The sequence below is a fragment of the Maniola hyperantus genome, chromosome 26, assembly GCF_902806685.2.
Source record: "Maniola hyperantus chromosome 26, iAphHyp1.2, whole genome shotgun sequence".
In the NCBI taxonomy this organism is placed as follows: domain Eukaryota; kingdom Metazoa; phylum Arthropoda; class Insecta; order Lepidoptera; family Nymphalidae; genus Maniola; species Maniola hyperantus.
In genome coordinates this window covers 1250992-1276892 of record NC_048561.1, presented here as the reverse complement: position 1 = coordinate 1276892, position 25901 = coordinate 1250992, and the positions used below count along the sequence as shown (strand labels likewise).

At 38.2% G+C, this 25901-nt stretch overlaps 1 protein-coding gene across 11 annotated transcripts in view; it reads left to right on the top strand.

The window, feature by feature from the left end:
* kst (spectrin beta chain, non-erythrocytic 5 kst) overlaps window positions 1–22166 on the top strand; it is a 157598-nt gene extending 135432 nt beyond the window's left edge. For 8 of the 11 annotated variants that reach the window (XM_069507425.1, XM_069507423.1, XM_069507418.1 and 5 more), the window contains 14 exons: window positions 1480–1666; window positions 2389–2524; window positions 2864–3040; window positions 4527–4661; window positions 7247–7352; window positions 9357–9523; window positions 10124–10350; window positions 11417–11628; window positions 12706–12781; window positions 13980–14071; window positions 15371–15946; window positions 18251–18289; window positions 21465–21558; window positions 22047–22166. In XM_069507425.1, coding sequence (XP_069363526.1) covers window positions 1480–1666; window positions 2389–2524; window positions 2864–3040; window positions 4527–4661; window positions 7247–7352; window positions 9357–9523; window positions 10124–10350; window positions 11417–11628; window positions 12706–12781; window positions 13980–14071; window positions 15371–15946; window positions 18251–18289; window positions 21465–21558; window positions 22047–22161 — 2339 coding nt within the window. In that variant the 3' untranslated portion in view covers window positions 22162–22166. The remainder of the gene's footprint in view (window positions 1–1479; window positions 1667–2388; window positions 2525–2863; window positions 3041–4526; window positions 4662–7246; window positions 7353–9356; window positions 9524–10123; window positions 10351–11416; window positions 11629–12705; window positions 12782–13979; window positions 14072–15370; window positions 15947–18250; window positions 18290–21464; window positions 21559–22046) is intronic. The other 3 variants (XM_069507428.1, XM_069507424.1, XM_069507427.1) reach the window with 2 other exon arrangements.
* Window positions 22167–25901: the final 3735 nt, after the last annotated feature.

The window sequence follows — 25901 nt, the reverse complement described above, 5'->3', positions numbered from 1 at the left end:
TGGACTCCAAGAATCCCAATGCTGTTGGAAGGGGTGAGGGGAGTGCTCTGAAAGAAAAGAGGTAAGGTAAATGGGGTCTTTTGGCGGTAAACGCACAAACTTGTGATTTTGTCGGGTTAAATTGCATTAGGTTTTGTGAACCCCATTCTTACACTTTACCTTGGCAGGTTTCTGTGTCAGACACAAGTTTTGCTCTACACTCCTCCAGCACTGCGCGAGAAATCTGTGTATGTCCTTTGTAGAGGGCATCACCCGTACTGTCATCCGCATACATATTCAAACTCACACTCAACACTCAACAAACCCACACTCCTTCGTACCTTAAAGATCGCTTCACTTTTCTTGGTGCTGCCTATCGCGACAGGAAGTTGCGCTCATCCACAGATAACAAACTCCAAACCCCACGTAACTGCACAAAATTCTACGGGAAATCTTTTACAGTATATGTTGTACAACTGTGGAATGCTCTGCCCAAAAATATCCGGGATTCGAAATCCTTGCCCATATTCAAAAATCGTCTTAAAGAACTATACTTATCGATGCCATAATAGTTAATTTATTCGATCATATGTATAATATGTATGTCTTTTATAATATATGTAGTTATATATATATATATGTATTTCTATTATGGATTGTATATATATTGATATTTATAATAGTTATGTATGTATTACTGAAATAGTTAATTATATTATATAATATTATACTACTTCATTTTTCTGTATTGCGTGTAAGTACTATCCTACACACCTAGTTTCTCCTTTCACCAAAGGTTGCCTGGTAGAGATTGCTGTGAGCAATAAGGCCGCCTTTGCATACAATTATTTTTTAGTTTTAGTTTTTTGTAATAGTTATGTAATATTTTTTGTGTGCAATAAAGTATTTCTATCTATCTATCTATCAAAATCCTTTGATTTTTTATCGTTTTGTATTTTATGTCTTTTTTCTTGTACCTTTATTTGTATTTAAATTTATTATTAATTATCTAGTTAGTGTAAGTGGCACTGCCGTTCTAATAAGATAAGAAGAAAAAATAAAAAATAAAAAATAGCAATGGATGTTGTTGTCATGCAACATGTCATTGATATGCAGTAGGAACAGTGTGGGTGACAGCACCAAGCCCTGTGGGACGCCAGCATTGATGGGTTTGAGTACCGAGTAAAAGCCATCGACAGCGACTTTGATGGTGCGAACATTAAGGAAGCTGGCGACCCAATTACACAGCTTCACTGGTAGTCCGTAAGATGATAGTTTCGATAGAATAGTGTCCCATGCCAAACCCTATCAAAGGCTTTTGCAATATCAAGACTGACCGCCAGGGCCTCTCCCTTGCTATCAATGGCTTCCGCCCAGCGGTGCGTGAGATATATAAGAAGATCACCAGCTGATCAGCTGATGCTCGTTGAGATATCTCAGCAGCTGGGTGGGTACCTTTAAACTTTTTTTTCTCAAATTTTTTTTAATTGTTTTCCTCAGGAGAGAAACTGGTCCGGGAAGGTCACTTCATGTCCCAAGAGGTGGAGACACGCATATCCACGCTGAGGTCGCGGCGCGCCACGTTGGACGGCGTGTGGAAGGCGCGCGCTCGCATCTACGACCATCATCTGGATGCTCTGCTGTTCCTGAGGGATGCTGAGGCGCTGGACCAATGGATCACTAGCAGGTATTGTGCTTATCATTGATTGATAGCCACCGAGCTCATTTGACACTTATCTGTAATAAGGTTTTCTGCGATTTGTTTTTTTAAATATTACTCAGTGAAGCAGCAATGCAGAACCAACCAATGTCAAACGAGATTTTGCTCAACGTTTCTGAAAGTTGGCAAGAGTGAATGGGCATCTTCAAACAAGTGCTAAGCTAGACATCTTTTTATTAAGCACTAGCTTAAGCTCTTTAGGGGTTGAATTTTCAAAAATCCTTTCTTAGCGGATACCTACGTCATAATAGCTATCTGCATGGCAAATTTTTGCTCGATCTGTCCAGTAGTTTGAGCTGTGCGTTGATAGATCAGTCAATCATTTTTGCTTTTATATATTTAGACTAGCTTATGCTCGCGACTTCGTCCGCGTGGACTACACAAACTTCAAACCTCTAATTCGCTCCCTTAGCAGTTGAATTTTCAAAAATCCCTTCTTAGCGGATGCCTACGTCATAATAGCTTTCTGCATGCTAAATTTCAGCCCGATCCGTCCAGTAGTTTGAGCAGTGCGTTGATAGATCAGTCAGTCAGTCAGTCACCTTTACCTTTTATATATTTAGATAGATGAATGTTGTCAAGCGCAAGCCTGTATCTCGCAATAAAATAAAAATAAAAATTTGTATGTCTGCCAATGCAGGGAGATTCAATTGAAGAGCTAGAAAATGAATGTATCTCAATTTTCCCAGAGTGCCGCTGGTCCGCGACGGCAAGTACGGCGAGAACTTGGCGCAGACGGAGGAGCTGATCAACAGACACCGCGATCTGGAGGAAACCATCGACGCGCAGAAAGAGAAGTTCCTTGCGCTCAGGAGAATCACCCTGGTGAGTTCCATAATACAGTAACCAGTTATGATAATCCTTAAGTTCTAAATGATAAACCTTAAGTTCTAAATGATAAACCTTATGTTCTAAATAATAAACCTTAAATTCTAAATAATAAACCTTAAGTCTAAATTGGGTTTAATTTTCAAGAATCCTTTCTTAGCGGATGGCTACGTCATAATAGCTATCTGCATGCCAAATTTCAGCCCGATCCGTCCAGTAGTTTGAGCTGTGCGTTGATAGATCAGTCAATCAGTCAGTCAACTTCACCTTTTCCTTTTATATGTTTATAAGATTTTGCCGTTGAGCTATTGGGCTAAATCTAAAATCCTTTTCCAGATCGAAAGAGCATTCAAAGAGCAGAGGGACGAGGAAGAAGCGGCGCGCAGGAGACACGCAGAGCGGCAAGAAGTGGAGAGGCTGCAGCAGGTGAAGAGGAGAGAGATGGAGAGGATCACGGAAGAGAGGAGAAGAGAGAATGAGCTGCAGGAGCAACAGCAGATGCAGGGGATGCAGGTTCGATTTTCGTTTTTTATTTTATTTTCCTATAACAGTATTTTATTGAGAAACCTTCAAAGCTGAAAACAATCCAAAAGAAAAATCGGCCAAGTGTGACTCGGACTCGCACACGAAGGGTTCCTTACCATCCTATAAGAAATAAAACTTTTTAATTTTCATGACGGCCATTTTTAAATTTTTTATTATTTGTTGTTTTAATGGCAATATAAATAAATACACATTCTGTGAAAATTTCAACTCTCTACCTATTAGTTCACGAGATACTGCTCGCTGACAGACAGATGGACGGACGGTCGTATGGGTTGACAGCGGAGGCTTAGTAATAGTTGGCACGGACGACATCAAACGGGTCGCAGGGAGCCGCTGGATGGCGGCGGCGCAATACCGTTACGTGTGGAAGTCCCTACAAGAGACCTATGTCCAGCAGTGGACTATCGATTGATGATGTGTACAATAAAGTTTTCTATCTATAGAATAGAATAGAATAGAATGTTTTTTTATTCATGTAAACTTTTTAAAAGTGCTTATGAATAGTCAGGTAGTTTTAATTTACCACTGGTTCGGAATGCCGTTCCTACCGAGAAGAACCAGCAAGAAACTCGGCGGTTGCTCTTTTTAATTCTTAATTTTTCAATTTACAATGTTATTATACCGTACTATACAAGCCATTGCAGTTCCGTGCATTGCTGGAGCGAGTCAAATCCAAGCTTTTTTAACCGACTTCAAAAAAAGGAGGAGGTTCTCAATTCGTCGGAATCTTTTTTTTTTTTTTTTTTTTTTTTAAGTATGTTCCCCGATTACTCGATGACGCCTGGACCGATTTTGAAAATTCTTTTTTTGTTTGAAAGGGTATACTTCAAAGTTGGTCCCATTTAAGTTTGGTGAAGATCTGATGAACATCTTCGAAGATAGATACTGGAACTCCTCAACGGATAAGAGTAAATTGCTCGCGATCAGTGTAATAGCTTAGTTAACAGTAGATTTTTAACCAATCATAGCATAATTCCATGGAGCTACTAAAAATTGTGAAATAAAAAATTTTTACAAAAAAAATAAAAACCGACTTCGTTACACAAACACTAAAAATTGAAAAATAATTTAATTTATTACCGAATGTTATGTATACAAGAGTTAATATAGTTCCATAATAATATTTTTTGGGGTCGGTGCCAATGAGGTGCCATTGTGGAGTCTCATAAAAATATGAAGTCTAGACAATTCGCGCAGCTAAAGCTAATTGGCACCGGCACCAAAAAATATTATTATGGAACTATATTAACTCTTGTATACATAACATTCGGTAATAAATTAAATTATTTTTCAATTTTTAGTGTTTGTGTAACGAAGTCGGTTTTTATTTTTTTTGTAAAAAATTTTATCGTTTACATAGTCTGCGACTGTATAATATGCTTTTTTTAGGAGCATACTTTTAACACATTTTTTAAACTTGTGTAAAGGCAAGGCTATGAATTTGGTGTTGTAGGTGGAGCGCCAACTCAGTACTGGTGGAGTGAGCAGCATAGCGACTGCGGCGTCTGAGGAGGCCCTCAGCCCGGCGCCGCAGTTCGAGCGCCTCCCCAAGCCGGAGCCTAACGTCAAGCGCGCAGAGAGCATGAGCGTGCGTACTCTACTTATTCAAGCTTTTCGGTTTAAAGAATTTATTCTCAAAAAGAACATACTGGGGCCGATTTTCTTGTACACTATCTCTAAACTAAACTAAATTAACAGGAATAAATCTAGTGCTATCCTTTTTCGCAAGCAACATTATGAAAGGGATAGCAATAGATTTAGACGTGCAATGGCACCGATTCTAAGCACAACCTAATTTTAGAGTATTCGCACCCTCTTCTTACTATTGTAATATGAAAAGGACAGAAGCAGTTTGACATTTCTAAATTTAATTTTTAGATGGTAAAACTCGCGATTTTAGCACGCACTCGCGAACCTACTGTTTAAATTTGTATTGTGCACTAAAATTTAGAGTTTTTTTTTGTTTTTTTAAAGAATAATTTAAATTCGTCATTTAAATGTGGAAGTCATGTTCCGTTCCTTTTTTAGCATTAGTAAAAAGAAAAGGATGCAGATACTCTAAATTTAGTTTAGAGAGAGACTAGAGAATCGGGGCCAATGTTAGTTTAATTTAGAGATTGTGTACAAGAGAATTGGCCACATTGTTCACTTAAATTAAGATTAATTATATATACATTTTAGTAACTACTAACACAGACGCATGCATTACAAATTCAATTTTAAATTTTACTATAATATTGGGGCTAATTCCTTTGTACACAATCTCTAAACTAAACTAAAATGGCAAGTCTAAATCTATTGCTATCCCTTTCATAATATTGCTTGCGGAAAAGGATAGCACTAGATTTAGACCTGTTAATTTAGTTTAGTTTAGAGATTGTGTACAAGAGAATCGGCCCCAATACTTAACTATGTCTATACCTAATTATAATATTTTTTTATCTAACTTATTAACTATTTCAATTTAATGCAAATTACAAGTTCTAGTTAAACAATATTGTCCGCAACATATTTCTTTAGCCTATTCTAAAATTCAACAATGGTTTTAGTCTGTTTTATCACTTCAGGTAAGCTATTAAACATATGTACACCCTCACACATTATATTTTTAGTTCCGTAGGTTTTTGTTCGTGGTTGCCAACCACGTGGTGGTTTTCACATCACTACCCCTATTATAAATGCGAAAGTGTGTTTTGTTGGTTTGTCCTTCAATCACGTCGCAACGGAGCAATGGATCGACGTGATTTGCATGGGTATAGCCAAAAACCTAGAGAGTGATATAGGCTACTTTTTATCCCGGAAAATCAACGATTTATAATAATGGTACTGATAACAATAACGCATAGTTTTTGCTAGCGTTCTGGTACCCTGTATAATTTTTATTTATTAGTCGGCAGAGAGCTCTAGGATCGTCGTATTTCCTTCTATTGGGCGTTTATCTACAGGGTTATTATGTTGGCTTAATAGGAACGCGGGATACGATTCTACACAAGTACACAAGTCGTTTCTCTTACCATCTTGAAACCATATTGTTTTTCTTACGTGTCCATGGTAACCCAGATTGTGTCATAATGCGTAGACTCGATCAACGCCACTAGACAACGTTTGCGTCCCGATTACTGCCGAGTATCTCCGACATATTTATTTATTTATTTTTATTAAATGTGAAAGTTTTAATATACATATATTAATATACATATTACTTATATATATATTTTTTTCAAATTTAACCGTTTTCTATTAAATAAACTATTAATAAACTTAAATCTAAAAAAAAACAACATTAAATTAGAACTAAAATAAATTAAATTAAATCTAAAACCTCATCGAGACCACCGCAGCGAGGCACTGTACCCAAGATGCTGGCAGCATTACCCCTTTGGATGGCCAAACTAATTCTTTGACCAAGGTAGCTGCCAGCTCTCGGGTCCCCGGTTGACTCGGTAACTCTTTTCGCAATTTCTTCAAAAAGAGCTCGAGCCCCCGGGCCCCACGGCCCCAAGGTCTCCACACCAAAGGCACGAATACGAAGCTCCCATCGAGGTTTTCATATTTGCGCCTCTTGGCCTGTTCGGCGCTGATGGCCGCTGCACCCGCCATAGAGGAGGTCGCCTGAATGTGGGATGCAGCTAAAGTGTCTACACAAGTTGCATCCCAAACAAGCGACCTGCCCATCTTCCACGGTACGAGCGTCATACCATCAGGTCTCTTGCCATCGCTACGTGCCAAACCAATAGGTTCTAGTACAGCTGGCACATGGGCGGTGGCAAGGGACCTCCGGATGATGTCGTTAAGAGTACTATGGCGGGAGAAGCGTCCAGCGCTTCTCGAACAGGAGAGCCCATGGTGGCCGAAGGCGTCAACGCAGTCACCGCAGTGGCAACGGTGAGGCTGGTTTATTGTGGCGCCAAGCCTAAGACCAATGAGAACAGAAAGTGTCGTATGGTCTAACAAAGTGCCCAGGTTGGCAGAGGGAAGAGCATGTAGCCCGTAGCCGGACTCTTTTGCAGAGACAGCGAGAAGACGAGCACGGTCTTTTTTAGAATTTGCGTTTGCTAGTAAAGTGTCAAATGTCGTTTTGCAAATAATGTCGTCCCACTGTCTCTATTTAGACAAAACGAAAAGTGAACAATTTACACTACACTTTTAATAATGAGTTGTTTGTTGAACCAGGTGGTGAAGACGCCAAAGCGCACACCGTCGTTCACGACGCGGCGCCGCACGCAGAGCTTCCGCAGACACCGACGACCCGACGATCTGCCGCCCGTCGAGATTGAAGGTAAGTCTATACACGCTGAAATTTTAATGGTTGTTTTCCCGAAGCGAAATGATTTTGTCCTGGTATTACAATCGATTTATAAATATAAAAAACTAGCTCATGCTCGCGACTTCGTCCGCGTAGACTACACAAATTTCAAACCCCTATTTCACCCCCTTAGGGGTTGAATTTTCAAAAACCCTTTCTTAGAGGATGCCTACGTCATAATTAGCTGTCTACATTCCAAATTTCAGCCTGATCCGTCCAGTAGTTTGAGCTGTGCGTTGATAGATCAGTCAATCACTTTTTGCTTTTATATATTTAGACTAGCTTATGCTCGCGACTTCGTCCGCGTGGACTACACAAATTTCAAACCTCTAATTCGCTCCCTTAGCAGTTGAATTTTCAAAAATCTCTTCTTAGCGGATACCTACGTCATAATAGCTATCTGCATGCCAAATTTCAGCCCGATCTATCCAGTAGTTTGAGCAGTGCGATTATAGATCAGTCAGTCAGTCAGTCACCTTTTCTTTTTATATATTTAGACTAGCTTATGCTCGCGACTTCGTCCGCGTGGACTACACAAATTTCAAACCCCTATTTCACCCCCTTAGGGGTTGAATTTTCAAAAACCCTTTCTTAGCGGATGCCTACGTCATAATAGCTGTCTACATGCCAAATTTCAGCCCGATCCGTCCAGTAGTTTGAGCTGTGCGATTATAGATCAGTCAGTCAGTCAGTCACCTTTTCTTTTTATATATTTAGATTTAGATTATTAGAGTCAAAAATGTCAAATTTACAATCGAGAAAAACAAAAATCGAATGAGATTTCGAACCAATAGTGATACCGCGTGCGTGCAGGCTAGTTTATAGCTTATTTTGCGCTAAACTTTTTCACTTTATTGGCAGCGTGGTTCGAGTGGATGTACCTACCTAACTATTCACGTTACGTCTAGGGAGTTACTATTGTTTCTCACACTTTCGAGTTGTCGATTTTTTTTAAATTATTTCAAAACAAAAACATTTTTTTTTTCGAGTATCGAATTTGAGTTAAAACTTTAACTTTTAACTCAAATTCGATACTACTACTGAGGGAAAATCGTTCTGCCGCGGGAAGACAACCACTAAAATTTCACCGTGATATAAAAGGAAAAGCTGACTGACTGATCTATCGACGCACAGCTCAAACTACTGGACGAATCGAGCTGAAATTGGCGGGGTCGGTTTCACAATTCCAGCGCACCACGCTGACCTACAGTATCTGACAAGAAGTCGGTCTCAACGACAGATACAGCACTCTACGAAACCGCTATCTCTTTTTAAAGGTCGATGTACAATATTTCCCGCCGGTTACTGTATTTCGGATTCGCACAATTCACAAATCTTTTGAGAACATTATATAGTATAAGTACAATTGAAATAATTCCGTGGCGCCACCCGAATCAGGGTTCCTACTGAAAACCAGCGCTGTATGTTTTTGTACTTGTGCAAGACATATGGCATTTATGCTGAGTAGGGACCTTTTTTTTCGGGTTGTGCCACACATGACATGGTTTATTCCGGCGCTTCTTCTACTTGAGGTCTTTTGACTTTACTACTCAAGTATAAGAGGCGCCGGGATAACCTAACCTAATAATGGTAATGTGTGGTACAGCCTTAAAAAATAAACGTTTTTCTTTCTTTCTTTTCTTTCTTTCTCAACTCTTAGGGAAGCACTCACGATTTTTTCCTTCAATATTTAAGCAAGAAAGCAATTATATATCTCTCTCTAGTAATTAAATATCTCCCTCCTCATCTACTGTACTCCTTTTCATCTAATTTTCAGCTCAACCGGTATAGGAGTGGACTGAAAACCGAAAGGTCGACGGTTCAAATCCCGCCCGTTGCACTATTGTCGTACCTACTCCTAGCACAAGCCTGACGCTTAATTGGAGAGGAAAGGGGAATATTAGTCATTTAATATGGCTAATATTCTTCAAAAAAAAAAAAAATTATCAGTATTTTTACACAGGTTTTTTTTGCTAGGTTACTTGGAACGCAAGCAAGAGGCTGGTTGCGGGGGTAAAAGAGCGACGGTTCGCTCGTGGCGCGTGTACTACTCTGTTCTATGCGGACAGCTGCTTTGTTTCTTCCGCGATGAGCAGGACTTCGCTGCTTCCAAAGCCGCAGCACCTCCGGTTGCCATATTGAACGTGAGTGTAGTGGTTGCTAGGTCACTTGGAAGTAAACAAGGGACGGGTTGCGGGTTTGTAAAACCTACAGCCTGACCGCTCTAGGTTTTACAAACAAGCCAATATTGCAAAACGCCTAGCGTCAGCAGTTCCCCACACCCAGTGGCGTGCAGCTCATAGAGGCATAAACGCACTGCTTACCCTCGTTGAAAAAAATCCAATGCTTATTTTACACTAGCTTATGCTCGCGACTTCGTCCGCGTGGACTACACAAATTTCAAACCCCTATTTCACCCCCTTAGGGGTCGAATTTTCAAAAATCCTTTCTTAGCGGATGCCTACGTCATAAAAGCTATCTGCATGCCAAATTTCAGCCCGATCCGTCCAGTAGTTTGAGCTGTGCGTTGATAGATCAGTCAGTCAGTCAGTCAGTCAGTCAGTCATTCAGTCAGTCAGTCACCTTTTCCTTTTATATATTTAAGATTAAAACCTGCTGGAAAATAAGTTCATACCTAAATGCATACCCTGACTTGAAATCCTGTGCACGCCACTGCCCACACCGTGGTCTGTAGTGAGCCGGTGCTGGGTTGCTCATGATGATGGTTGTTGTATGTACCACAGGCGCGCTGCGAGGCAGCGGGCGACTACACGAAGCGCGCGCACGTGTTCCGCCTGTCGTGCGCGGACGGCGCCGAGTACCTGTTCGCGTGCAACTCGCGCGCGCTCATGAGCGACTGGGTCGCCAAGCTGTGCTTCCACGCCGCGTTGCCGCCGCAGCTGCAACTGACGCCCTACACCGCGCCGCCCGCTGGCGACTCGCCCACCGCCGACATACGCAGGAGACTACAGTAAGTGTACCTGAGATTCGCGCTCGCTGCGCTCGTGTTACTTTTAAGCAATACTTTTAAAAAATCGGTCAAATGCAAGTCGCAAAGGTGACATCCTAAACGATTATATCCTGAATTTGTTATCCAATAATTTTGAATGGGGATGATGCTTAGGTCAAAAATAAATTATTTCTTAGATTATTTATTTATTAAATATTCTTTCAATATTTCTATTCTAGACTAGCTTATGCTCGCGACTTCGTCCGCGTGGACTACACAAAATTCAAACCCCTATTTCACCCCCTTAGGGGTTGAATTTTCAAAAATCCTTTCTTAGCGGATGCCTACGTCATAATTGCCGAACCAGTGGTAAATTAAAACTACCTGACTATTCATAAGCACTTTTAAAAAGTTTACATGAATAAAAAAACATTCTATTCTATTCTATTCTAATAGCTATCTGCATGCCAAATTTCAGCCCGATCCGTCCAGTAGTTTGATCTGTGCGTTGATAGATCAGTCAGTCAGTCAGTCAGTCACCTTATCCTTTTATATATTTAGATTATAACAAAACAAATTACAAATACAAATTATTTACTTGCTGATTGTAGGTTACATTAATAAGTTGTTAATTACAATATTGTTTTTGATTCGAGCTACAATCTGCCATACCATGGCGTGCTAATTTAAAATCTTAATACACAAATAGAATAAAATTATTACTAGGAATCCTTACTATTATCGCAACGCAATACATATCTCATTATTAACATATTATTCATTATTAATCAATTCTTACCATTTTGCATTTAATAAAAATAAGTTTAATATTAAGAAAGTCATAAAATTATTAATATCTAATAAATGGCAAAAGGGACAGTTTCAAGTATTATTATTATGTCAAAATAAGTACCTAGTAAAAAAAAAAGTTATATGTCAAGTAAATTGTTAAAAAATTAACATTTTGTTAAATCTTATCTTTCAAAAGTCGTATTCTAAAATAAAAATGTTTGTATCAATGGATATATGATTTTTGATTTGGCAAAATCCCATGCTACACGCATTAATTTTTTTCTGTTATTCGCAGGAACGCGTCTTCGTCATCGTCGGGCGCGTCGTCCCCGGAGCCGCAACAGAGAGCGCGCACGCAGGCCGAGATCCTGCAGGAGCACCGCAACAGCCAGCGCGCGAGCGCAACTCCCGAACGCACCACCTACGTGACCGCGAGTTCTGACCGCAACAGTCAGCCGAGATCGTCTCCTGACAAGAGTCAGCGAACATCAGTTGAGAGGAATATTGGTGAGTCATTGGGGCCGATTCTCTTGTGCACAATCTCTAAACTAAACTAAATTAACACGTCTAAATCTAGTGCTATCCTTTTCGGCAAGCAACATTATGACAGGGATAGCAATAGATTTAGACATGTCATTTTAGTTTAGTTTAGAGATTGTGTACAAGAGAATCGGCCCCATTGATACTGATTCAAACCTAAAATTTAGAGTACAGTGGAAACTCGATTAACCGGACTAATTGTTGTCGTTAGGGATCCGGATAATCGAAAATTTGGATAATCGAATGTATGATGAAAAGCGGGTTTTGTGCTAGTAATTTCAATTTTCAAAGTAAGATAACATATGAAAGGGCTTTGCCTGTACATTCTATAACAGATATTTATTAATTATTTTTATGCATAATAGTTTTTGATTTATCGTACAAAATGGCGGAAAAAATACCCGAGTATGGAACCCTCGGTGCGCGAGTCTGACTCGCACTTGGCCGAACAATTTTCGGTTGGCAGTCCGGATAATCGCGAATCCGTATAACCGAGGGCCGGATAATCGAGTTTCTACTGAATTTACATCCTCTTCTTATTAATATAATAATATGAAAAGGACAGACACAGTTTGACAGTTTTAAGTTTAATTTAGAGCCGTCAAACCTCGTGACTTTTTTGTAGCGTAACTAAAATTTTGAGTCAATATATGTAAAACTAGCTTATGCTCGCGACTTCGTCCGCGTGGACTACACAAATTTCAAACCCCTATTTCACCCCCTTAGGGGTCGAATTTTCAAAAATCCTTTCTTAGCGGATGCCTACGTCATAAAAGCTATCTGCATGCCAAATTTCAGCCCGATCCGTCCAGTAGTTTGAGCTGTGCGTTGATAGATCAGTCAGTCAGTCAGTCATTCAGTCAGTCAGTCACCTTTTCCTTTTATATATTTATAAGATATTTAGATTCATGTTTCGTCCTTTTTAACCGACTTCAAAAAAAGGAGGAGGTTCTCAATTCGTCGGAATCTTATTACTCGAAGACGCCTGGACCGATTTTGAAAATTTTTTTTGTTTAGATTACTCATAAATTTGTCTCCTTCTAGAATCTGCTGTCCTGCCGTCCCTGCCGCCACGACAGCCTCAGCCGGTGTCAGAAGATGGCTCCGATGTGTTACTTAGGTATGGCAATTCTTTTTCTTCTTCTTGCCCCCAGCAACCTAAGTTTCCAATACTACAACTAAATCCTTTGCGACGACCTCCCTGGCGCAATAGTGTGCGCTATCAGTACCCTTATCATAAATACGAAAGTGTGTTTGTTTATTGGTTTGTCCTTCAATCACGTCGCAACGGAGCAACGGATCGGCATTACTTTTTATCCCGGGAAATCTAAGAGTTCCCACGGGATTTAAAAAAAAATCTAAATCCACGCGGGCATTATCTAGTACAATATAATGTGCCATACCCCTTCCAAGTTAGCCAGCTTCCATATTAGACTGCATAATCACCTACCATCAAAAGATTGCAGTCACGGGCTCACTTGTATCGGAATAAATAGAAGTACGGAACCCTAAAAAAACTTAAGTTTTTTTTTATTTTTTATTCAGATACAAGTTAGCCCTTGACTGCAATCTCACCTGGTGGTAAGTGATGATGCAGTCTAAGATGATAGCGGGCTAACCTGGAAGGGGTATGGCAGTTTTTATTAAACCCATACCCCTTTGGTTTCTACACGGCATCGTACCGGAACGCTAAATCGCTTGTCGGCACGGCTTTGCCGGTAGGGTGGTAACTAGCCACGGCCGAAGCCTCCCACCAGATTTATTGTTATTATAGAAGTATTGTTAAAATAAAAAAAACCACTTTGATATTTTATTTTATTTTATTTATTTTATATCTAATTAGAACGGCAGTGCCACTTACACTAACTAGATGATTAATAATAAATTTAAATACAAATAAAGGTACAAGAAAAAAGACATAAAATACAAAACGATAAAAGATCAAAGGATTTTGAATATGTACGCTGAGAACATTGAATGACATATTCATGTAATGCTCTCAGCGTACTTCAGTAACTCCCGAACCAGTGTTATAGACCCATCATTAAATGGGTCCCATTGAGCATTATTGTCCAAAAGCGCGTTGAATGATGATATACTTTAACATACATTTTAATTACTGTTTCTTATTTAATTAATTTACATACAAGTCGGTACAATGAACTATTCATATCCTAGGCGTCACCAACTATGAGTCTATGCCAAACCATAGACTCTCGGAGAAATGTCAGAGGGTGCTAGGCGGTGTGCAGACTATCAACATTAGTCCTCTAACACACTATAAACAATCCGTCTAACAGTATAATATATTTTTGCAGAAATTCCGAACATTCTTCCCACACCTGGGGTCGCTCCAGGTTCTCCAACGGGCGAGACATCAACCAGGAGTTCATCAGGTCGCAGCGGGAGGGTGAGTGGAACCCACCCATTAAATACACCCATTCATACTATCCATTCTCCATACTAATCAGTACCCTTATTATAAATATTCGACGATGACGACCTCCCTGGCGCAGTGGTGAGCGCTGTGGTCTTAATAGTGGGAGGTCCCGGGTTCGATTCCTGGCAGGGGTTTGGAATTTTATAATTTCTAAATTTCTGGTCTGGTCTGGTGGGAGGCTTCGGCCGTGGCTAGTTACCACCCTACTGGCAAAGCCGTGCCGCCACGCGATTTAGCGTTCCGGTACGATGCCGTGTAGAAACCAAAGGGGTATGGGTTTAATAAAAACTGCCATACCCCTTCCAGGTTAGCCCGCTATCATCTTAGACTGCATCATCACTTACCACCAGGTGAGATTGCAGTCAAGGGCTAACTTGTATCTGAATAATAATAAAAAATGCGAAAGTGTGTTTGTTTGTCTGTTTGTCCTTCAATCACGTCGCAACGGTGCAACGGATTGACGTGATTTTTTGCATGCGTATAGACCTTTTATCCCGGGAAAACAAAAAGGGAAACCTAAATCTACATGGGCATCATCTAGTACTTAATATTATAAATGCGAAAGTGTGTCTGTCTGTCTGCTAGCCTTTCACAGACCATCCGTTCAACCGATTTTGACGAAACTTGGTACAGCGATAGCTTGCATCCCGGGGAAGGACATAGGCTACTTTTTAGCCCGGAAAATCAAAGAGTTCCCACGGGATTTTAAAAACCTAAATCCACGCGGACGAAGTCGCGGGCATCATCTAGTTCATGATATTTTTGGAAAAAATTATAGCATTTGGATTTTTTAAATATTTGTCTAGCTTTTGTGACGTCTCGGTTCAAATGTGCTTATTGTACCGTCTCGTTTGTCTTGTTTTATTTATTTTACGTATATTCGTATGTTTTATATTTAAATTATATTATAAAAACAAATTATACTTAAGAGATTTGCAAAATACAAAAAAAAAACAATGTCTTTTCTTCTCTTAATACCTATTTATTTGTTTAATATTATTATTTATATTTAAAATTATGTATATAATTAATACTATTTTATAGTATAAGTCCCGCAAATTGCTATTGCGTTGGAACCATGTCTCATTAACATCGAAATGACGTCATTTTGACGTCAGCCTAAATATAAACATACCATCAGCTCGAAACTTCAGTCTAGTGCTGACGTCACAAAAATGGCGGCCACGCGCATTAGTAATTTGCGGGACTTATAGTGCATATAAATTATATTAAATTAATTCTAATTAGTTTAAAAAACCTTGAAAACAGACAACGGAAGTCCGCCTTCGTCTTTAATGGAGCCTTCGGACAGACCACCAGCCATTCCCGAAAGAGGCCCAAACATACCGGAAAGAGGCCCTAATGTACCCGATAGAGGTCCTAATATACCAGAAAGAGGTCCTAACATACCAGACAGGAACTTTAATATACCAGAGAGAGGCCCAAATATACTTGACCGAGGTGCGAATATTTCTGAAAGAGGCCCAAATATACTTGACAGAGGTTCGAATATTTCTGAAAGAGGCCCAAATATACTCGAAAGAGGTTCGAATATTTCTGAGAGAGGCCATAACATACCAGAAAGAGGCCTTAATACAAATAACAGTAATGATAGAAGCTCGTCAGAAAGATCTCTCAGTGGAGGCGAGAAATCGGTGACAGCGCTAGTAAACAGTTACCAACAGCGGATGTCGAGGAGTTACCATGAGAAGGTGGATCCGAGGAGTTCGGGGGGCGTGGATCCCAGGAGTTCCGTGGGCTCCGGGGGGTGGTCGGGGTACGAGAGGCAGAACAACAACTGGCAACCGGAGAGTAGCTCGCATTTCTACACGGCCAGTGACCTTGGTCAGTTGATGAGGGATGGTTTTCGTTGCATATTTCTTAACCAGTGGCGTACGGTTGCAAAAATAATATTCTCGGATTTTTTGTGTGCTCTGGCTCTACACTTTGATTTTATAAGAATAAGTTCTGTCGTTTTAATTTTAGTTTGAAGGGAATACAGTATGATGATCATAGAAAATTGACGGATCTGCATTTTGTGAAACTTTACATTTTAAATAAATTCCGAAGATTTAAAAAAACACTAGCAATGTAAGTTCACATGCATACATCCATAAAAAAAAAGTTGGTTTTAACCGACTTTAAAAAAAGGAGGAGGTTCTCAATTCGACTGTATGTTTTTTTAAGATGGTAGATTGATACTTTCGATGCACGGATACTTTCGAAAAGGACTGATTTGACATCTGCAATTAAAGCATGTCTTATTTACAGATGTACAAGGAACCACAACTTTAGTGTAATCCTACTAATATTATCAATGTGAAAGTGTGGATTTTTGGATTTGAAACCTGCATGCCTGAGAGTTCTCCATAATGTTTTCAAAGTCTACCAATCCAGCGTGGTAGACTATTGTCAAAACCCTTCTCACTGTGAGAGTAGACCCGTGCTCTGTAGTGAGCCGGCGATGGGTTGATCATGATCATAACGATGAAGCTTATGGTTCCTTGTATATCATGGGCAACGTTACGCCTCTGTTTTAATTTAGATAACGGGTAGGTCCATACCACGATTAATTTGGCGTTTTTATTTGTCAATATTTCAACCCATCATGAGCCTCAATAGCTCAACCGGTAAAGGAGTGGACTGAAAACCGAAAGGTCGACGGTTCAAATCCCGCCCGTTGCACTATTGTCGTACCTACTCCTAGCACAAGCTTGACGCTTAGTTGGAGAGGAAAGGGGAATATTAGTCATTTAACATGGCTAATATTCTTTAAAAAAAAACCAATATCGACAGATTAAAACGCCAAATTAATCGTGGTATGTACCCGTTATCTACATTAAAATATGTCGTTAAAAGACGAAATAAGCTTAAAATCATTAGTTACGCCACTGGTTGAAATAGCCGTAAAAGATTTTAATACTTGTAGGTGGTTGGTTCAAATTGTAGTTTTGAATACAAAATGGGTGTTACAATAGTGTTTTGGTTCAAGGAAATGCTATACATAGGTACTTTCTCAAATAAGTGCGAAATCCGGCCGTCAAAAAAAAAACCAGGCATCTTTAAAACAAGAGTTGATAGGCATCTTCTAGGTAAATGCATCCCATTTTAGGACACATCATCACTTTCCATTGTGTGATTGTGGTGATTTAAAAACGGTGGTAACTAGCCCCGGCCGAAGACTCCCACCAGACCAGATAAATTCCCAAATTGCCCCGACGGAAATCAAATCTCCACTCACTTATAAGACCCACAGCGCTCACTGTTGCGCCAAGGAGGTCGTGAGACCTCAGAATTTTATAATTATAAAAAATCGGAAGAATATGCAGTCAGGATTTCGCACTTAAGCCTAATTTACACGTATTAAGCTGTCAAGCAATTAACTTAATTTTAAGTGACATGCATTAATGCATGTAAACAGTGAATTTAGTAATAAGTTACAAGTTAAAATTTATTAACAAGTAGAATAGAATTTTGTCTATTTTTCGGTTAAGTAGCCGCGCGCTCCTCACCCCGCGCAGCCCCCGCCGGTGACTACAGCACGGTAGGACATGTTAAAATAGATAAATATAATTAAAATAAATAGGTAAAAAGATAAAATTTCATTGTTAATTTCTTCTGTGACTTCGCTGAGCACATAAAGGCTTATGCTCGCGACTTCGTCCGCGTGGACAACACAAATTTCAAATCCCTATTTCACCCCCTTAGGTGTTGAATTTTCAGAATTCCTTTCTTAGCGGATGCCTACGTCATAATAGCTATCTGCATGCCAAATTTCAGCCCGATCCGTCCAGTAGTTAGAGCTGTGCGTTGATAGATCAGTCAGTCAGTCAGTCAGTCAGTCAGTTAGTCACCTTTTCCTTTTATATATTTAGATTACAGAGTTTATTATTTCACGCACTTCGCTGTTCATCTCGGAATGAACTTGGGAGCTTTAAAATTACTTGTCTGAAAGCTTGAAAACGCTTACTTAAAATTAAGTCGCTTAGAATTAAGTTATTTGGTTAATTACTTGACAACTTAAATACGTGTAAATTAGGCTTTATGTAGTAAAATTATTCTGTGCTTTTTAGCTTACTTTCTACACGACTGCGGTCTTAGTAGAACTTTTATATGTACAATTTTATGTTTGTATTTCATGCTGCTAAGGAAATAGTCATTTGCTTTATGTACTACATAAAGTACAATGTACGTAAATAATTTTCTCTCGCACAAAAATAAATTTTTATATTATTATAGTACAGTGCTCTACCACTTTTATAAGTCACGCCGAAATTATATTTTATTTTATGTATTGGTTGGCCAATCTATCTATCTCTTTTAGTTAATGCGCTGTGATTAGCTAAGTTCTCTTCTCTCTCGCACATTCTAACATTTTCAATGATTGTAAAAGCATCAATACATTTTATTGTTTAGGACTTGGGCGAGCCACATTTGTTACATATCTCAACGATAACCTAGTTCAAATCACTTGCGAGCAAACTATCCTCGAAGGTTAAGTCATTAGGTCATGAGTCCAGCGCACTGTCAGCAAGAAATTACCTCGTTACCACACGTGACTCCAACTAATTGGGACTTATCTACCTTTTAATATTAGTTGGTACTTAAGGTATTTAAACTAAGTGAGAGATGTGAAGAGGGGCATTCTGTCGTCACACCTCGACGCACTCTTGTTGGGTTAGATTGGATTTAGGTAGTCATAATGTAAAAAAACCGGCCAAGTGGGAGTCGTGCTCGCGCAACGAGGGTTCCGTATTACAGTCGTATTTTTTCGACATTTTGCACGATAATTCAAAAACTATGATACATAAAAATAAATAAAAATCTGTTTTAGAAAGCACAGGTGAAGACCTTTCATATGATACCCTACTTGATATAGTTATCTTACTTCGAAAATTGAAAATACTAATTATTACATGACCACAATTTAATTTTTTTGTGTGATATAACCACAAATTCACGTTTTTCAGATTTTTCCTCGAATGTCTGCTACAAGACCTACCTACCTGCCAAATTTCATGATTCTAGGTCAACGGGAAGTACCCTGTAGGTTGCTTGACTGACAGACAGACAGACAGACGGACAACAAAGTGATCCTATAAGGGTTCCGTTTTTCCTTTTGAGGTACGGAACCCTAGTAAAATAAATAAAAAATATATAATGTGAAACTCTGCAACTGACATAGATGCGGACGTTGGGTTAGGTTAAAATGTAAGGATTTTAGAATAAATTTAATAAAAGTCTATCTTCGTTTCCTTCAAAAATCCTTCTGGTTGCCGCTTACGTAACTCATTTGCTAAAATGTACTGATACGTTCACAATCATAGAAAATGTTGGAATGTGCGAAAGACAAGGAAACTTAGCTTACCACATCGCCTTAATATATTAGTTGTAAAAGTAGAGTGCATGTAAATAATCAATGGGGCCGATTCTCTTGTACACAATCTCTAAACTAAACTAACAGGTCTGAATCTAGTGCTATTCTTTTCCGCAAGCTACATTACGAAAGGCATAGCAATAGATTTAGACGTGCCATTTTAGTTTAGTTTTGAGATTGTGTACAACGGAATTAGCCACAATGTATTCCTCTTTATTCTTAGCATTAAGGTAGTTAGCTTGTAGAATAATGTGTATATTACATATGTACTTAGTTTTTTGTTAATATTAAGTGTTTATTTGTATATTTCTTTTTACGGTTTTATTCTTGGTGTAAGGTTTTTTTGGGATTATTTCTTGTGTCTTTGTGTGTGTAGCATTGCTTATATGTATTTTTTTTGTTTTGTAGTTCGCAGAGAGATGTTATATTACTAGAGCATGCAATGGTGCCGATTCTGTTGTCTTTCTCTTAACTAAATTTAGAGTACTTTTTAATATTGCTAAAAAAGGACGGAACATGAATTTTACATTTAAAGACTCTAAATTTTAGACTGGTGCACGCTACAAATTTAAACAGTAGGCTCGCGACTGGCAGCTAAAGTCACGGGGTTTGACGTCTGTTAATTAATTTTAAAACTGTCAAACTGTGTCTGTCCTTTTCATAATGCATTAGTAAGAAGGATGCGAGTACTCTAAAATTTAGGTGGGCTCAGAATCAGTACCATTGGGGCCGATTCTCTTGTACACAATCTCTAAACTAAACGAAATTAACAGGTCTGAATCTAGTGCTATCCTTTTCCGCAAGGGAGAGCAATAGATTTAGACGTGCCATTTTAGTTTAGTTTTGAGATTGTGTACAACGGAATTAGCCACATTGTATATTTATTTTTACGGTTTTATTCTTGGTTTAAGGTTTTTTTGGATTATTTCTTGTGTTTTTGTGTGTGTAGCATTGCCTATATATGTATATTTTTTATTTTGTAGTTCGCTGAGAGATGTTATTTTACTAGAGCGTGCAATGTCTTGCAATATGACTTTAACTTCAAACTTGGCTGGTGTACATTGGATATGTATTTTACTCGGGCAATCTATGATATTTATATTTAACATACTACGATGCAAATCGTGATGTACCTAGCAAGTTACGCCTTTGTACCTAATTGAGGAGTAAAACGGTGTAATTACACGAAATAAATTTTTACGTGAGGAGCACAATACTCAATGAAAGCTGTTGAAATTCTACTGTAATTGTATCGTTTTGTTTGAAATCACGAAAATTGTGACTCCGTTTTTGAGCCGCTTTGCTTGGACATCAGTTCAAGTTTGTATTTAGTATCGAAATCACGAACTTTTGGCTCAATTTTAGCATAGTTTTAGGGTTTTTTTGCTTGAAACGAGAACAGATTAGTATTCGTCGCCCAAAAACTGAATTGATTGATTTTGGAAAAACCGGATGAAAGAGAAAGTATTTTGATTAGAAGTGTATTTTTTTTCGAATTTGAATTGCACCGTTTTGTTCGTCGGCTCCTCAGTTATTACTTAGATGGGATTCTTTTTCACGCCAAATACATGGCGTTTGCTGTTCTAGGAATATTATATCTCTTTGGTAATATCATAGTTACAGTGCGACAAGGCTACCTTGAATATTCAAACAAAGGGGACACTTGACGGCAACGTTAGTTCCGATATTCGCCACGCGCCAAGATAACCTTGTCGCACTGTATCTGGTAGTAGCTTAATATTTAAAAAGGTTTTATTCTATTTTCTTAGCTTTTATGTGTAATATTTGCGCGGTGCGGTGAGGTGCGGGAGGGTGACAGCTGTCAAAAGTTGACGCCCCCCCCCCCCCCCCCCCCCCCACCGCTCCACTACCGCAGGAACCTACTCAGTTAAGCGTAGTTACTATTTTAAGCGGGTGGTAGTAGGGCCCCTTGTATAGTCTGTCCGTTTAGAAATGTCCAATAATGAATAACAATATGTTCGACAGCATACGGCGGTGTCGCCAGCGGCGGTAGCGCTCGGCCCGCGTCCGTGGCCGGCAGCGGGGGCTCCCCCGCGCTGGACCAGAGGCCTACGTCAAGGTTAGATTCTTTAAATAAAACATTTGTTCCATTGTAGTCACGTGATCCCTCCCATGGACCTGGAACACAGATATGTCCAGATATGCAACTAGCGTGGCCCCCTCAGTCCCTCTCGCTCAAGCAGTGGTACTTACTTGTGAAACGTTATTCCGTATATTTTACGTTCGCTTCGGCTATTGTAGCCTAGTATACTGCAACCCACCATTTCACAATAACTTCAAAAACAACAAAACAAATCAATTATTTATTTACAATACTTGAGTCAACATAACCTCACTTCACGTTGTTTGCCAAAACCTCACGTACAAATACATTTTGGCAAACAAAAAAAAGTCATAATAGGGCTACTTCTACAGGTATTTGTTCTGTGGTTTTGTCCATTAAAAAATACTTGTAGACCTTAGAGGACTGATATAAAAGGAGGCCGTAAAAAATAAAAATAAAAATACTTGTAACTTTACAAATTCTAAAGGCTTTACATTTTACAGGTCATCTGGAGAGTCGGAACTGTCCGTGGGAGGAGGCACGAAAGAGAAGAAAGACAAGAAAGGGGTCTTCGGAGGTCTGTTCAGCAGGAAAAAGAGACCCCAGAGTCACATGTAACTTGACACATGTAGCTGTCAAAAAATCATGTACACTACTACCACAAAAAAAAAAAAAGATTTCTGCTTCGGCGTAACTTACAAAAGTGGTAGAGGTATTGTGATTTTATTTACGTATTTCTTATTTGGCCGCATAACGTCAATGTTGCCAGGTTATAAAATTACTTATGAATGTATAATTTAAGTATTTTTTTATTTTTTGTTTTTAAAATTACAATTCTTGTCCATTCGTGCCTTCATATCTTTATATTTAAATAAAAATTAAATGTAGATATTTTTAGACCAAAATGTATGGTCATTTTTTTTTAGTGTATAAGCAAAGTGCCTTGAATCGTGGTTTGAATTTCTTTGATAAGATATGCACATAGACTAAAGGAAAAAGAGTGGAGTGGTTACAGTCAATAAGGGTAACTTTGGACATGTATAATTTTATTGATGTCAATTTTGCCGATACCCGAAAAATCCATAATCGGCCCTTTAATTAGATAGAATTCCACGGTATGCACTATGGTAGATTCGAAGATTATCCGTCCATCTTTTTCTTTTGGTCAATGAAAGGTTATTTATGATTTTTTTATTATTAAAACTAAGTTTTGGCAATTAAATTAAGTCACAAAAAGTTCTGGCATAATAATATTTTTGTAAGTTTATTTTTTCTAACGCGTTCGCGCGCTCGCTCTTTTTGGATCGTAAGACATTTATTTCGAAATACAATTTAAATACCATTTCTTTTTATGTATAATCTATCTCTTTGTTATTTAGCAGCGTTATTATTTTGTAAAAAAACATACTGGAGGTATGTTTTTTTTACAAATAATTTTGATAAAACAATTATTAGTCTGTCTAGATGGCTTATTATTGTTAATTTTGGCCTTTAGATAACTATATTGTAGACTTCACTTTAAAATACATTCCGTAAATAATTGAAACATTCCTTTTTGCATTTGTTTATTACGAAATAATCACGTAAAAAGTATTATACAATTGACAATAAATGAAAAACTTATAAAACGAACTTAGTTTTAAGGCAGTAATAGATAATAATTATAACTATTTTTATTACATATTGTTAAAGAATAATCTTTTAAAAAATGAGATTTTTGATCTTAAAATAAAAAAATCATGATTATTTGATAGAAACGTTTTTTATTTAAACAAAAAAATCCGATTTCGACACTCCCACATGTATTAAGGAAGTTTGTTGTGATCTGTTATCAAATCAATATTAATTCAATGAAGGAAGTATTGCGATTGTCTCATTCATTGCAACAACGTAATATGTGCTAGACTTTATAACGAAGTACAATTTATTGAACCACCCATTCTTTAATACTTTACAATCGTTAAATTTTTTCGAGTTTATTTCAAGTTATTTGTTGAGTGTCGAAATTAGAAATTTATTCACCGACTAAAGGAAAACAGACGAACTATCATTAATAATAAATGAAGGCAATTTCGAGAGAAAAGCTATTTTAGCACGAAATATAATTTAGTCAGAGCCTCAGAGGTGATTGCGATCGTCACACTGTAGCTGTCAAATTCATGCTAGGCATACGGTTGGTTGGCTGGCTGACTTGCTGGCTTCAGAGAGCGATAAAAAAAAGCATACGATGGAATAGAGATACATATCGGCACTTATGTAGATAGACCAGCAAGTCCAGCCGCATTTAATATGATATCCAGTGTAGATTCAAGTTCCTACAGTGGTGTTTTATCTGCACTAAAAATATTATTATGGTGTCTACACGTAGGACTTGAAAGTAGACTATTTTTTTTAAAGAATCTTGTTGGCCTTTATTTTTATAAAAAAATTATAAATTTATTAAATCTGTTTGTTCGAAGGTTCTGTCTATATTTTTCTTTAGTCTGGGATTTAATAAAAAGTAAGTATTTACATAGCTACTTTAAGAAAAAAAAACACCTGATTTATGCTATATTATGATTTAATAATGGCTGAATAAAAACGAAATAAAATAAAACATAAGATGAACAACCGATTACAGAAATGTCAAACACCTTATCCTGAAAATTTCAGCTTTCTAGCGTCATCCAGACCGAAGCTATGACGAAATAGACTTCAAAATACGACGAAACGTTTCGAGAAATGGTACGTAGTGCCCCGTCCTTTAGTTTGGCTCGTCTTGGCGGAGACACTACCGTGCCCCCTGATTTAGTTTTAAGGTCAACTAGGTATATCGACTGTTTTTTCTTCTCTTGTTTTATTAGAATGTCAAATGAGCTCAGTGGCTATCGTTCAGAGGTAGACACTGAGTTAGCGAATCACCCCGCAGGACCATAACAACGAATCAATAGGCTAGTTGACACTTTTTTTAAGTAGGTCTTAAATGGTTAATATTTGTCCTATTAGATCAAAAAAATTAACACTATATTTTTTTGCGCCCTAAAAACCGTAAAACTTTAATTTAAAAATATATTTTTCATAGACACGTGAAAACACTGTCGGCCATGTTTGGCCGATAGATTATCTGTGCTCTGACGTCATGCATTTGTAAACAACAGCATAACCTACCAAAGTTTAATAAAAATGACTTCTATACTAGTTTACATGAAAAATATAGTAATTATCGTTATTGTATCATCCGAGAATGTAAAAACGCATCGATAAAGACCACAGGAAAGTTGTGGATTAGAGTGCCCAGTGAAATAAATATACGTAACACGCGAAGACTTGCTTAAAGGGATCCTATATCACTAACGACTGCAACCCAAATTTATTTTTGCAAAGATCACTTTGTTGTAAGTCTTACTTAATAACTTATTCAATTTATAAAGAGAAAACGATAATTTTTTACGTTTACTATGAGTTTTTAGAAATATATAAAAACTAGCTTATGCTCGTGACTTCGCCCGCGTGGACTTCATAAATGTCAAACCCCCATTTAACCCACTCAGGGGTGGAATTTCAAAAAATCCTTTCCTAGTGGATACCTTCTCTTTACCTACAAAGAATACACCCACCAAATTTCATGTATCTAGAACCAGCCGTATAGATGTTTAGGCTGTGCGTTGATATATAAGTTAGTCAGGACTTGAAATTTTATATATATGGATACTACGTTAGTCAATAGGGATGACATTTGTTTGTTTACATATTTAACACACGTCACATCATGGCTGACAGCGTTTTCTGAGTTTCAAATAAAAATAAAAACTGTATTTTTTAAATTGGATTTATATATCCATCCTGCGTTTTTAATAATTGTTATTGATATATTTCGTTGTCTTAAGCAAAATACTATAATAAATAATCATTTATTGGACGAAATTAGATATGAGTCAAGTAGCCTATTGACACCTCATTCGTCAAAATCGGCCCAGAGTTTAGGCGCTACGGTGGAACACACATAGATGATACAAATATACATTACATACATACATAGACTGCTAAAATCATAACCCTTCCTTTTGGCTTCGCCGTAATGGGGTAAAAACACTTTTCAGTATTCGGTTCATCATCATGATCAACCCATTACCGGCTCACTACAGAGCACGGGTCTCCCTCTCTGAGAGGGGTTTTGGCCATAGTCTACCACGCTGGTCATGTGCGGATTGGTAGACTTCACACACCTTTGAGAACATTATGGAGAACTCTCAGGCATGCAGGTTTCCTCACGATGTTTTCCTTCACCGTTAAAGCAAGTGACATTTAATTACTTAAAACGCACATAAATCCGAAAAGTTAGAGGTGCGTGCCCGGGATCGAACCTCCGACCTCCGATT